Below are 13,674 nucleotides of genomic sequence, written 5' to 3' on the forward strand. Positions count from 1 at the left end.
AATTGCTTTAATTTTATCCAAATTATTTCGTCAGAGTTTACGAATTAAATCATTTAATTAGGAACTTATTTTTATTGATTAAGAATATCTCAATTGATCTCATTTTATTTATTTTGACTAAATTGGCGAGACAAGATGGCTGACTCTCTCCCAAACTTTTGTCGATTTTTCTTTAAGCAAAATTTACAAGTGTTTTTATGTTCTACTTTTATCTAACTAATTTTAACAATTATTTTCTGATTCTAATTTTTACTTTTGTTTTATTTTACACAATTGACATTTATTTACACAATTCCAAATTATTTATTTTGATTTTAACTAATTTTTATTTCTGATGATTTTACTAAAACTTTTAAATTAATTATTTCACTGATTTTAATTTATCCAAAATTAAATTGATTTTACTCACACTCAATTACCAGAGATCAATTTTTTACGTGACACTGAAATCATGAATTAACAAACTGAAATAATTCCTAGTAAAATTAATCCAGACTCTGCCTACATGTTTAATTAATAATCCGAAATAATTCCTGGTATTAATAATTAATAATTTAGTTATTTATTTCTGACTTGTTCTTAAATTTATTCTTAACTAGCGACCCGGTCCGCTTCGCTGTGCCTCAGTCAAAATGACTAAAGTTTTTGTTATAATTTTTTACTTTATTATAATGATCAATTAATTTTTAAGTTTGAACAATAAGTTCAATACAATAATAATTAATGTAGAGCAATAACTAAAATTAATAAAATCATAAGTAATAAATTTTGCATTATTCATCGTCAAATGAAAGATTCCTACCAAATTTCAAGTCTGTAGTAGAAGTTACAGTGTGCACTGCAAACTCAAGTGTTTTACTTTTAAACACATAAAATGTTTAAAAGCTTGTAGTCACTTTTTAAACATTTTATGGTATTTTATTCAATGGAAACGTTTTAAGTGTTTAATTTTAATGCACTTAAAGTGTTTTTATTAAAGCACTTAAAGTGTGTTGTAATCTAAAAACATTTCAAGCGTTTTATAAATTTTTTATTAATAAATAAAAATTAAAAATCATTAAATTATTTTTGTAGAATTATTTATTTATTTTTTTTAAGCTCCAATTTATAAAAAAAATTACTTATTTGTTTTCTTCTTCTTTTTCTTTTTCATCTCGTTTTCGAATAAACTTCAACAGAACTTGATTTTTTTTAATCAAAGTTCCCAATACCTCGCTGTCGATGTACTCTAACATATTTAAGTATTGTTTAGGAAATACCGTGTCCCAAACATAGTAAGCTGCTAATAAAGTAGCTACCACCTTTAGTACTGTAGGACTCGAAATTTGAACTCTGACATTGGTATCAGCAACAATAAAGCAGCGCTGATTTCTTTATTATCAGAGTATATAATAGCTTGAGGGGACTCGTTCTCTTCAGTCACAAGACAATCAGTAGATGAACGTGCCTGTAATAAAATAAGTTTTTAGTAAGGTAAAAGACTCAGTTATTGACACTTGCAATTTTATTTTAATTAAAAAAAAAAAATAAATATATTTTTTAAATCATAAATTTTAAGATAATTGATTTTTTGAGAACATTTCATTTTTTTTTAATTATAATAAAATTCCAAGTGTCAAACAACTAGACCAGTGTCAATAACTGGGTTCTTTACTTTAATATTTATTGTTATAATATTTATTTGTTTAAGTACATATTAAAGGCACATTCAAAAATGATCTAGCTTTTCAAAGTCTTAGTTTCTATACAGCTAGAGTATTAATAAATGCACTTTATAATAATAAAAATATAATAAACCTTACTTGTTTGAAAGTAAACAAAGGCTTGACTTCTTTCTTGACTTTTCTGGTCACAGCATCATTTAATTTGATTACAAGGTCAATTTCAAAATTTTCACGTTCATCTTTTACTTAAAAATAATTTTTCAATCGACAAAACATCAATTGTATGTTTTGAAATATCGAATCCTCAGTAGTATTTTTTAAATTATAAAATTCGAAGAGTATCTGTTTAAAATGAATTTTAAGTAGTAATTACTTTTTTTAGAGTGTAAAAAAATTAAAAAACTTGAAAAATTACTTACCGAATCACAATCATTTAAATGGGGATATTTTTTTACCACTTCTAAAATTGACTTAGCTTCATTTTTTATCCAATTGAGACGTTCATTTAATGTTAGCTTAATAAGACGTTGGACATGAGGTGTATTACCTTCTTTCCCTTGTTTTTTCTCCAACTCTAATAAAGCTCGGCTAACATTTAATGTAGAAACCTCAGATCTATAAAATTTAATTCATTTATTACAAAAAATTTTAATAAATAATCATACTGAGAGAAAAAAATATTTTTATAAAGAAAAAAATCTTATCAACAGAAATTCGTCAGCTGTTTTCAAAATTAAAATACATTTCAAAATAAAAATTTTCAATAGAAAAATTTCTCAAGTGAAAAAAGTAGAATATCTATAAAAAAAAATATTCTTTCTTAATCTAATAAATACTTATTATCTGTAGAATTATTTTAAACATACGTTTCATTTGATATTTCCACTTTAGACATTTTTGGGACATGATTGATATTTGTTTCTGCATTTCTTTTTTTTCCTTGTTTTTTTAATGTGGTTCTGTGATTTCTTATCCAGGTACTTAATTGAGTCCTCACTATATCCTTTAATAAGAAAAAGTTTTTATTTTGACCGTAAGTCTAGTAAATTTACTATTATTTTTAATAGATTATTGTCAATGAATTATTGACTAATAAAAAAAAAAAAATACTTACGTAACCTTTCGGACCACCTTTTAGTAATGGATAAGCTGATACAATGGTGCTAGCAAGATTCTGATAGTCAATTTTCATCGGCTGTCCATCAGTTGTTTCCCATAAAAACGATCCCCAATGATAAATCAAATCTTTTTGTGATGCTAAAACTCCCAAATCTTCAATTTTTTTTTTCAAATCATAAGTTAAAGAAGGTAAAATTGCTGGCATCTTAATAGAACCTGGTCCGGTCTTAACGATATTTCTGTTTTTCTTTGACTGATCAATTTTTTTTTCGTCAACATTAACTTTACTATCTAGCGGGATTTGGGACTAAAAAAATAAAGTTAAATAAATAAAGAATAGTTTAAAATAATCAAATTACATATTAGTTTATGGCACTGAAGTTAGCAGGCGTCTAAAAATTTTTCATTTTTTTATTAATTAAATTACAACTAAAAAATATTTTTAAAAAATTACACTTATAGTTTTTCAAGTTTTTATAAGTGAAAATTTTTTTTAATTGTTTAACTAAACAAAAACGCTAACTTCATTTTCATATTAATTTTAATTGATGATGAAAATTAAACTTAGGATTAATTTAATTTACTAACCTCAGAAATTTCTTCAGTTGATGCATCATCATTTTGATTTTCGATTAATTTTTCTGATCCTAAATCATTCAACGGTTCTGTATATAGAATTTTATAGGGAAAATTTCCATCATTTCCTTCTAAAACATCAGGTGCAGATTCAGGTGTTGGCAATAAAAGAATATTCAACTTCTCTTTATCTTCTATAATGTCATCATCTTCCACGTCGATCCACATATCTTCGTCATTATCTTTTTTTTGTACAAAGATAACTTTATTTTCAATAAATTTTTTTAAACACGTATCTCGTTCACAGATATCACGAATTTTTTCTCGTATAATTGAAACGTCAGAGACACTTGGATCACGTTGAAACTTCACACATTTTGAACGCCCTTGCAAAGAACAAAAGACTTTTTTGTCCATTTTTATATTTTTTATTAATAAAGAAATTACTTTAAGAATATTTACTCAAACTTATTCTATTTTTTGAATTAATTATTAGTAACAATAAATTTTCATTTGTTATTAACACGATAAGGGTAAAACTTATTATGGAATGCAGCTCAAAAGCGGGAAAACAAAATAAGAACGAACCTACTCGTACTGCCGGACTCGCTAGCTTGTGTGTGTAACAAGCGCCAGCCGAGAAGCCGCGTAGCGTCAATGTGTTGTAACGGGTATTTTTCCGGTTTCCAAAAGGAGTGAATTTTAATCGTTGTTGATTTGGATAACACTTCCTCAAGTCTCTACATTCTCTATATCCCCTAGCTCGAATGAAATCTCGCCGGAGTCCAGGGTTTTTTTTTTTTTTTTTTTAGGGATAAACTTATTTTACTTATAAATAAATTTTGAGCCTAATTATGATTGGTACTCTATTTATTTAAGACAACAAACTACAAAAATTGAAACTCAAGTTTATAAAATTTACAAGCGTTATGTCAAACTTTACAATATCGCACATAACCCACACACAACATTTATTTTCCCGTTTTTTTTTGATTGCCATCTGGTGGCCAAACTCTGTCTACTACCTTTACACAGTAATATTCTTCTTTACCGACGGTCGCGTTTTTAAATCACGGCCCTACCTGCCCCTAATCCCATCCGGATGCTTGAAAAGCAACCCTTCCCGGCCCTACTTACCCCTAGTCCAGTCTGGGTGCTTGGAAAGCAACCCCTCCCGGCCCTACTTACCCCTAGCCCAGTCTGGGTGCTTGGAAAGCAACCCCTCCCGGCCCTACTTACCCCTAGTCCAGTCTGGGTGCTTGGAAAGCAACCCTTCCCGGTGGCCAAATTTCCCCCAATGGATAAGTCAGCACTTACCTGGTTCCTGGTCGGAGACAAGGTAAGAGTTCCTTGGTTTCTTCCTAGTGAATGGTCTTCTACTGGGAAGGTTACAACCACTGGGAAACTTGGTTGGTTTTTCCGTCACTTAAAATCGCTTTTGGCATTTCCCAGACCTTTCTCCAAGAGTGAAAGATCTGGGAAAATTATCGCCATCTATCGCTCTTCGCCAAACTTCAGATTTTTAATTATTTAAATCTGATCAGATATTAAATTCACTCATCAATTTCGTTCGATTACCAAAAATTTCATACAAAAATCATTCCCATACAGAAAGTCATTCGGGACTTAGAAAAAAATAACATTTGTCAAATAATAAATTTCTACCAAAACAATTTCCCATACTAATTCTATCTCTGGGACTTAGTAAAAAAAACTTAATTTCGCACTGAAATTAATTAATTAAATAATTATTCAGATAATTAAAATCTGTTTGAAGATTTTAATTAAATCTTTCTTTCAGGTAAAATTGATTTTTGTTCTTTAAAAGAACAAAAATTATCGCCACGCAGTCTCGCTTATATTAGCTTGCCGGTTTTTACAGCAAGCAAACGAGCGGCGGAATTCTTCGCCACCTCTCGCCGCGGTGGCGTACTCAACCATTCGCGCGCATTTTCAAATAAATCTCAGTCAAGTATTTAAAATTAACTAAACTTTTTCATTAAACAAAGAAATGTAAATGAACCATTATATAAAATAAAAAAAACATCTTTAGTATATTAAATATACTCCGGTATTAATAATGACAAGAACGATAAGAATAATAGTAATAATAATAATAGTAATAATAACGATGATAACAATAGTAATAATAACGATAATAACAATAGTAATAATAAATTCCATTGCTCTGCCGTCTCGCTCGCACTCACTTTTTACCATCACACCCCTCCTTCCTCGGAAAGAAAGGTGGTGAACTACGTTTGCCACTTTTCGTCTCGTTCATTCTTCTCTATCCACTGTTGGATCGTCTTTCCCAGCGGCTTGACCCATGGTGTTGGGGTCTTCGCCGTACGGGTGACTCGATAGAGCTTCATGTCCCGGTCGTACGCAGTGAACTGCCGGCGCTTGGTCACATGTTCTTCCCGAACCTCTTCTAGCCGGGTGAGGGTGGCTAGAATCTTCTCCAGGGGTGACTGGACTTTGGCAGGTACCGAAAAGAGTTCTCCGGCTTGTCGTTTGAACTCGGTCGGGTAATCTTCCAGTAACGGCGCGTCGTCGTAGGTCAACCACGCTGCGATGTCGTTAATGGGTATATCCTTCGGTTGGAGACTGTCTGTGGAGATTCCTTCCGTTGTGATCTTCAGCTGGAGACCGCTCTTTGTGAGTGGGCCCGGGTTGGAGGTCTGCTCAGGTGTGACTTTCAGCTGGGGACCGCTCTTTGTGAGTGGGCCCGGGTTGACGATTGTTGAGGCTCCTCTCCATCTTCCAATCCTTCTTTTTCTTTTGACGAAACTTGCTGCCGCTTCGGTGGGGAAGGCTGATTCATTGGTCAGCGTGTGGGATGCTTCGGTGTCGCTAGGCCCTCTGTTGATGGTTGGTTTTTGATTCCTTTGGGCCTTAGTTGTCAGACGGGGACCACTGGTGACAGGTGGGCCCGGTCTGGTGGCTTTCCTTATCCCCACGATCATCCCGGCGCTGGCTGGGCGAATCAGGGGCCGTTTGCAGGGTTTCGAGAGACCTGGCTTCGTTCGACTGAACGGTTGTCTGAGCCAGTGTATCCGGGTCCTTACTGGCCGATTTTCTATTACCCGGATGTTGGGTTTCTTCGGCGTGGTGGGTGTGATGGTAGAGGTCGTGGTGTTCTTCAATGGTGTGAGGAGTAGTTGTGGTGGTCGTTTCAACATCTCCTCCATCAGCCATATCTCCTCTTCCATGGTTCGTTCGGGTGTCATCATTGTATTCGCTAAAACAGGCAAAATCACACACACATACAGTCTCGCAAACTTTGCGTATAACATCGAGTTTTCCTTGTCGTAGCCCTGCTTTCGTTTGTATATATATATTTTTAGCTAGATAGCAGACAGAGTTCAGGAAAGAGAAAAAAATCTTTAACATGTGGCGGCGGGTTGCTGCCCAGATTCAAGTTCTTTGTACTAAAAAAAAAGTTTCTATAGCCCGGTTTATTTCACCGGTTTTCAAAGAGTTTTTGGTTCAATTTTCGGGTTTATTTTAAGGTAAACTTCCGGTTTTTCTCCGTTTCCGTGCCCCCTGTCCGAGACCCTACTCTTTGTTAATAAAGACCACTCAGAATATTCCTTCTTAGACATCAAGAAAGGATTATTTGGTCATCATCGTGGCTTTCTTTTGGCCTGGGCCCGGGTTAGGTAGCGCGGTTCGGGAGGTTCGTCCGGTTCTAGATTCTCCGTATCTAGGTTTTTGGATATTAGGTTCTCAGGATCAAGGTTTTCATGGTAAGGTTTCAGGTCTTTCAGGTGCGCGATAAACGTTTTCCCTTCTTTGGAGACTTCATAAACCGAGGGCCCTATGATTTTAGTAATTGTATACCCTGTACTAAACTTTTCTGCTAATTTTGCTGCAAAATTGTCGACCGCGGACGATAGATGGTGTTCTCGCTTACATACAAGATCCCCAACGGCCGGTTGCCAAGAACCTCGCTTTTTATCATAGTGTTTGGCTTGCTGGCCATATGCTTTGGCTAGATTTACGTTTACGAGTTCGATAGTCTCGTTCAAGGTTTGTACTGCGCGTGGCACGTCGTAGTGTTCGTGGTTTTCTGGTTCTCGCTGTGATTTTACAGATACAGGTGGTTGGATTTCGCGACCGTAGTTCAAATATGCTGGGGAGAACTCGGTGGAGTCATGCTTCGCGGTATTATAAGCAAACATTAATTCGGGTATGAGTTTGTCCCAGTGTCTCTGATTGGCACCCACGAATTGGGCAATCATTGTTCCGATGACACGATTTGTTCGTTCGACTGGGTTACATTGTGGAGAGTATGGGGGTTCGCACGTGTTTAATGTGGAAAGTTTCCAGTAGCGACGTAAATTCCTTACTAATGAATGGGGTTCCATTGTCAGTGATGATTGTCTCAACCCTTCCAAATCGTAATACTACATGTTCCTTAAAGACCCGAGCGATTGCCGACGCTTTTTGTTGCCGGAGTGGGTGGACTTCGATCCATTTGGTGAACTTGTCTTGGAAGACGACGAGGTACGACATTCCATTCGATGATCGCGGCTTTGGTCCGATTATATCAGCAGAGACGACGGACCATGGACGAGTGGCTGGAATTGTGCCCATCGGCGCAGATGGTGGTTGTTGCGAGGGTTTATACGCTTGACATTTTATGCATCGTCGTACGTACCCGGTTATTTCTGCTCTCATTCGCGGCCAATAGTAGCTTCGGGATATTCTAGCAATCGTTTTCGCGATGCCGCCATGCCCTGCCGAAGGAGTGTCATGATTCTCTCTCATGATTTTATCAACGCCTGCCGCAGGAATACATAGTTTCCATGTGTCCCCTCGGTCGGTATAGTCCAAGCTGTGATACGCGTGTCGATATAGTAACCCGTCTTTTAGGCAATACTCGGCGTATCTCTGCGGATCATTTTCTACACCTCTTTTTATGCGTTCGTACCATGCGTCGCCTAGCTCTAATGATTCTATCACGAGTTGACTCCTAGAATCATCAGTTTCGTCATTGTTACTCGGGTGGCTACGTGATAGCGCGTCTGCCACTTTGTTCCACTTTCCTTTCCGGTATACTACGTCGAAGTCGTATTGTTGTAAGAATAGACTCCATCTTGCTACGCGTCCGCTCGGACTTTCCATTGTTCTAAGCCACTTTAGTGATTGGTGATCCGTAATGACTGTGAACGCATACCCTTCGAGGTATGGTCTCATTTTTGGATCGCCCAGACCACTGCGAGGCATTCTTTCTCGGTCACGGTGTAGTTTTTCTCGGCTTTGTTCAATGATCGGCTCGCGTAGGCAATTACTTTTTCGTCACCGTCCTGTTCCTGTGTCAAGACGGCACCTATTCCTACGTCACTAGCGTCGGTTTGCACGGAGAAGCTTTTTGAGAAGTCCGGGGCGGCTAATATCGGCGCGGTTTTCAAGCATTTTTTAGTTCTTCGAACGCGGTTTGCTCTGTCACTTCCCATTTCCATTTCTTTCTTTTCTGGAGCAGAGAGGTGAGTGGTTTGGTCCGGTCAGCACAGTTTGGAATGAATCTCCTATACCAGGAGATCATTCCGAGGAACTGGCGCAATTCTTTCAGGTTTCGCGGTGGTGCAATCTCGGTGATTGCCTTAACCTTTTCTGGGTCTGTCCTGATGCCTTGTCCATCGATGACATGGCCCAAATACACGGTGCTACTTTTTAAGAAGTGGCTTTTTTCTCGGTTTATTTTCAGGTTCGCGGCGTGGAGGCGTTTCATAACCTCTCTCAGTATTTTCATGTGCTGTTCCAGCGTCTCGCTAATGATAATGATATCATCGAGATAAACGACCACGTATGGTTCGAGGTCAGCGCCGATTACTTCATACATCACGCGTTGGAACGTTGCTGGAGCAGAATGTAACCCAAAAGGCATGACGCGGAACTGGAAAAGTCCACGACCAGGGATAGTGAACGCAGTGATTGCTTTGCTGTTCGCTTCCAGTGGTATTTGCCAGTAACCGCTCTTCAAGTCAATCGTACTAATTACTTTTGCTTTTCGCAGTTTGTCCAGTGACGCGTTTACATGGGGAATTGGAAACGCATCTTTCTCGGATACGTCGTTTACTTTTCGGAAATCAACACAGAACCGGTATTTTCTATCTTTTTTTCGAACTAGCACGACAGGAGAATTCCAGGGGCTGTTAGAGGGTTCTATGATCCCATCCTCTAACATTTTGTCGACTTCGGCATTCATGATTTCTTGTATCTTCGGATTTTTCGGAAAGTAACGAGTTTTGATCGGTTCTGTTCCGGGTTTGATCTTAATCCGGTGTTCCGCGCATTTAATCGGTCCGTGAATGTCTTGGTCACGTTGGAGAAATTCGTCGATCTCCTTTTGTGCAGTTGTTTCGTCGTATTTCGTTTCTAGTTCATAGCAAGTAAAAGATGGGTGGCATTTAAGAAGTTGGTACCCTAATATGGTGAGATTATCCACTCCTAACAGCATGTCATTCCTGTACGTGGGAATAATATGAAACGGCAGGGCGAAAATCCGGTTGTCTTCACGGATTTTAACCCACGCAGTGCCCGTAGTGCACACTACATGCTGACCGAGTGTTGATCCCCTCACTGGTACCGAATTGTATTTTTCGTACAAGTTGTTTTGGCGGATGAAATCCCATACTTTTTGCGATATTACCGACGCCGTGGCTCCGGTGTCCATTAATGCGTGAATTGTCACCTGGCCAACCTCTATTTTTGCAAATGGACGCTTGTCCCCTGGTTTTACGTCTTTTGGTTTGAACTGCCCGGTTGTGGTGTTGATTGGTTGGTTGGCTGATTGAATGTCACCGGATTGGGAGCTCCCTGGTGGTCTCTGGCTCGGTTCTGGGAGCTTGAACCGGTCCTCACTTCGTTTCCCTGTCGTGGGCATGGACAATCTCGTGATAATGTATCCATTTTCCCACATCGCATACAGAATTTTACCCATCGATTCGTGCATTCAAGTTTCCGGTGCCCCTTTTGACGGCATCGCCAGCAATTCTCCCGCCAATTGTATTCGAAGAGTTCGAGAGGTGTGTTTGGTTTCGAGGGGGCCGAAGTTTTCGCGGAGGTAGTTTTATTTTCGCGGCGCGAAGATGCTTTTTCCTGAACAGTGAGTTGTTCGAGCTCGCCTGCGAGTCGTAGCAATTCTGGGACGCTGGAAAACTCAGTCCGCTTCATGTATCGTCGGTATTCCGGTCTTAGATTCTGGTAGAGACGAGTGAGACGAGCTGAGGGTGACATTTGTCCATGCCTCCTCATTAGAGTCTGGATCCGGGTGGCGTATTCGGCTGCACTCTCTATTGGGCCCTGGACCCGATTCCGTATCTGCTCTTCCAACTCCAGTTCGAGACCTGGTGGCAGATAAAACGCTTTCAAGTCCAGTACGAAGTCTTCCCATGAGTCCCAAACTCTCTTGTTATTACGATACCAGAGGAGAGCCTTTTCGCGGAGCAATATCGGTATGCAAGGAAGCAAGTCGTCCATTTCGTACCCGTAACTTTCGGCCAATTCTTCAAGTCGTTCCAGAAAATCTAGGACATCGCGTTCCCCTTTGAACACGACGCCCCATTTTCTCACCATGTCCCTTCTGTGGAGTTCGACGGAGTCATCCATATACCTCAATTGGTGATGATTGTCAAAACTGGGTGTTCCTGGATTTGAGCCGACTGCCCTGGGTAAGTTCACAGGGTCGGTCGCTCGTCCTGATCGCCGTGTCCCATCCTCTCGTCCTGATCGCCGAATCCCATTTCCTCGTTTTGACTGTCCATTGTTTTCGCTCAACCAATGCCTTCGGTTGTCGCCACGGGGGGGTGTGCGGCCATCTTGCTCCTTCTTTCTTCGTTGCTCGGCTTCGCACCTCATTCGGGCCTCTCTTGCGTCGAGTTGAAGCTCGTACGCTCGCTGTTCCTCTCTTTCCTGCAAAAGACGCGCCCGTATTTCCTGTCGCAGACGTCCGCGTAGCTCCTGTTCGGCCCGTTCGGCAGTTTCGCGGGCTAACCTCTCTTCTTGGTCCCTTTCCGCCTCGAGTCGCTCCCGTTCTTCCGCTTCGATTTCGGCCCGCAATTTTCTTTCGCGTTGGTCCCCCTTGACGTTTCGATGGCTTGATTATCATTTGTATCTTCATTTGAGAGTTGCCCGTCGTCGGGATCGGATTCATCCTCCTCCACTACATCGTCAAGGGTTTCAAGGTTGTCTAATTCGGCTTCTGATTGATCGAGGTCGATCAAAAGTTGGTCGTATCGACCAGCGCGACCCGCATTCGCCGCTCGTGTCTTGTTTAACTCGGTTTTTAATAAGAACCGCAACTCGGCCAACGTCGCCTTTGGCTCGATGGCCACCCGGTATTTCTCTAATTCGCTAACGACCGCGTCCTTTCTTAGCGACCAAAGCCACGTATGTGTTCCCGGTTTTTTACTCGCCATGATTTGGTAGACTGAAGAAAAGCAAAAAGAAAAGAGAAAACTACCTTTCCATCAATCAAGAATATCTAAAAATTCCCGTTACCATGAAAACAACAAAAATCACGGTCCCTGTTCGAGCGCCATCTTTTGTAACGGGTATTTTTCCGGTTTCCAAAAGGAGTGAATTTTAATCGTTGTTGATTTGGATAACACTTCCTCAAGTCTCTACATTCTCTATATCCCCTAGCTCGAATGAAATCTCGCCGGAGTCCAGGGTTTTTTTTTTTTTTTTTTTAGGGATAAACTTATTTTACTTATAAATAAATTTTGAGCCTAATTATGATTGGTACTCTATTTATTTAAGACAACAAACTACAAAAATTGAAACTCAAGTTTATAAAATTTACAAGCGTTATGTCAAACTTTACAATATCGCACATAACCCACACACAACATTTATTTTCCCGTTTTTTTTTTTGATTGCCATCTGGTGGCCAAACTCTGTCTACTACCTTTACACAGTAATATTCTTCTTTACCGACGGTCGCGTTTTTAAATCACGGCCCTACCTGCCCCTAATCCCATCCGGATGCTTGAAAAGCAACCCTTCCCGGCCCTACTTACCCCTAGTCCAGTCTGGGTGCTTGGAAAGCAACCCCTCCCGGCCCTACTTACCCCTAGCCCAGTCTGGGTGCTTGGAAAGCAACCCCTCCCGGCCCTACTTACCCCTAGTCCAGTCTGGGTGCTTGGAAAGCAACCCTTCCCGGTGGCCAAATTTCCCCCAATGGATAAGTCAGCACTTACCTGGTTCCTGGTCGGAGACAAGGTAAGAGTTCCTTGGTTTCTTCCTAGTGAATGGTCTTCTACTGGGAAGGTTACAACCACTGGGAAACTTGGTTGGTTTTTCCCGTCACTTAAAATCGCTTTTGGCATTTCCCAGACCTTTCTCCAAGAGTGAAAGATCTGGGAAAATTATCGCCATCTATCGCTCTTCGCCAAACTTCAGATTTTTAATTATTTAAATCTGATCAGATATTAAATTCACTCATCAATTTCGTTCGATTACCAAAAATTTCATACAAAAATCATTCCCATACAGAAAGTCATTCGGGACTTAGAAAAAAATAACATTTGTCAAATAATAAATTTCTACCAAAACAATTTCCCATACTAATTCTATCTCTGGGACTTAGTAAAAAAAACTTAATTTCGCACTGAAATTAATTAATTAAATAATTATTCAGATAATTAAAATCTGTTTGAAGATTTTAATTAAATCTTTCTTTCAGGTAAAATTGATTTTTGTTCTTTAAAAGAACAAAAATTATCGCCACGCAGTCTCGCTTATATTAGCTTGCCGGTTTTTACAGCAAGCAAACGAGCGGCGGAATTCTTCGCCACCTCTCGCCGCGGTGGCGTACTCAACCATTCGCGCGCATTTTCAAATAAATCTCAGTCAAGTATTTAAAATTAACTAAACTTTTTCATTAAACAAAGAAATGTAAATGAACCATTATATAAAATAAAAAAAACATCTTTAGTATATTAAATATACTCCGGTATTAATAATGACAAGAACGATAAGAATAATAGTAATAATAATAATAGTAATAATAACGATGATAACAATAGTAATAATAACGATAATAACAATAGTAATAATAAATTCCATTGCTCTGCCGTCTCGCTCGCACTCACTTTTTACCATCACAGTGTATGTGTAGAGATGACACATAAACTTTACTGAGAAGTAGCGTAGCGTTAACGTGTATGTATTGGGATATGAGAATAAACTTAACTGAGCTAAAACTATGTGTGAATATTAGTGTCTACAGTCAATCAGTCGTTATACATTTCCCGATTGTAACCATTAAAATTTTGATGTGACATATAAGTCTATTGCGATA

At 38.8% G+C, this 13,674-nt stretch overlaps 2 protein-coding genes across 2 annotated transcripts in view; one reads left to right on the forward strand and one right to left on the reverse strand.

The window, feature by feature from the left end:
- The window catches only part of LOC141537134 (uncharacterized), an 87,097-nt gene that overhangs the window by 13,620 nt on the left and 59,803 nt on the right, over window positions 1–13,674 (forward strand). The gene's annotated exons all lie outside the window — the stretch shown is intronic.
- Window positions 1,072–13,668, reverse strand: LOC141537077 (uncharacterized). The gene is given in 9 exon segments (XM_074257908.1): window positions 1,072–1,357; window positions 1,360–1,447; window positions 1,803–1,845; window positions 1,939–2,006; window positions 2,084–2,279; window positions 2,531–2,667; window positions 2,779–3,090; window positions 3,372–3,745; window positions 13,466–13,668. Coding segments are annotated over 9 exon segments (1,491 nt in total). The 5' UTR covers window positions 13,503–13,668; the 3' UTR covers window positions 1,072–1,121.

The sequence above is a fragment of the Cotesia typhae genome, unplaced genomic scaffold (assembly GCF_013202065.1).
Source record: "Cotesia typhae breed Kobodo isofemale line unplaced genomic scaffold, CoteBio_Ctyphae scaffold_58, whole genome shotgun sequence".
Classification (NCBI taxonomy): Eukaryota; Metazoa; Arthropoda; class Insecta; order Hymenoptera; family Braconidae; genus Cotesia; species Cotesia typhae.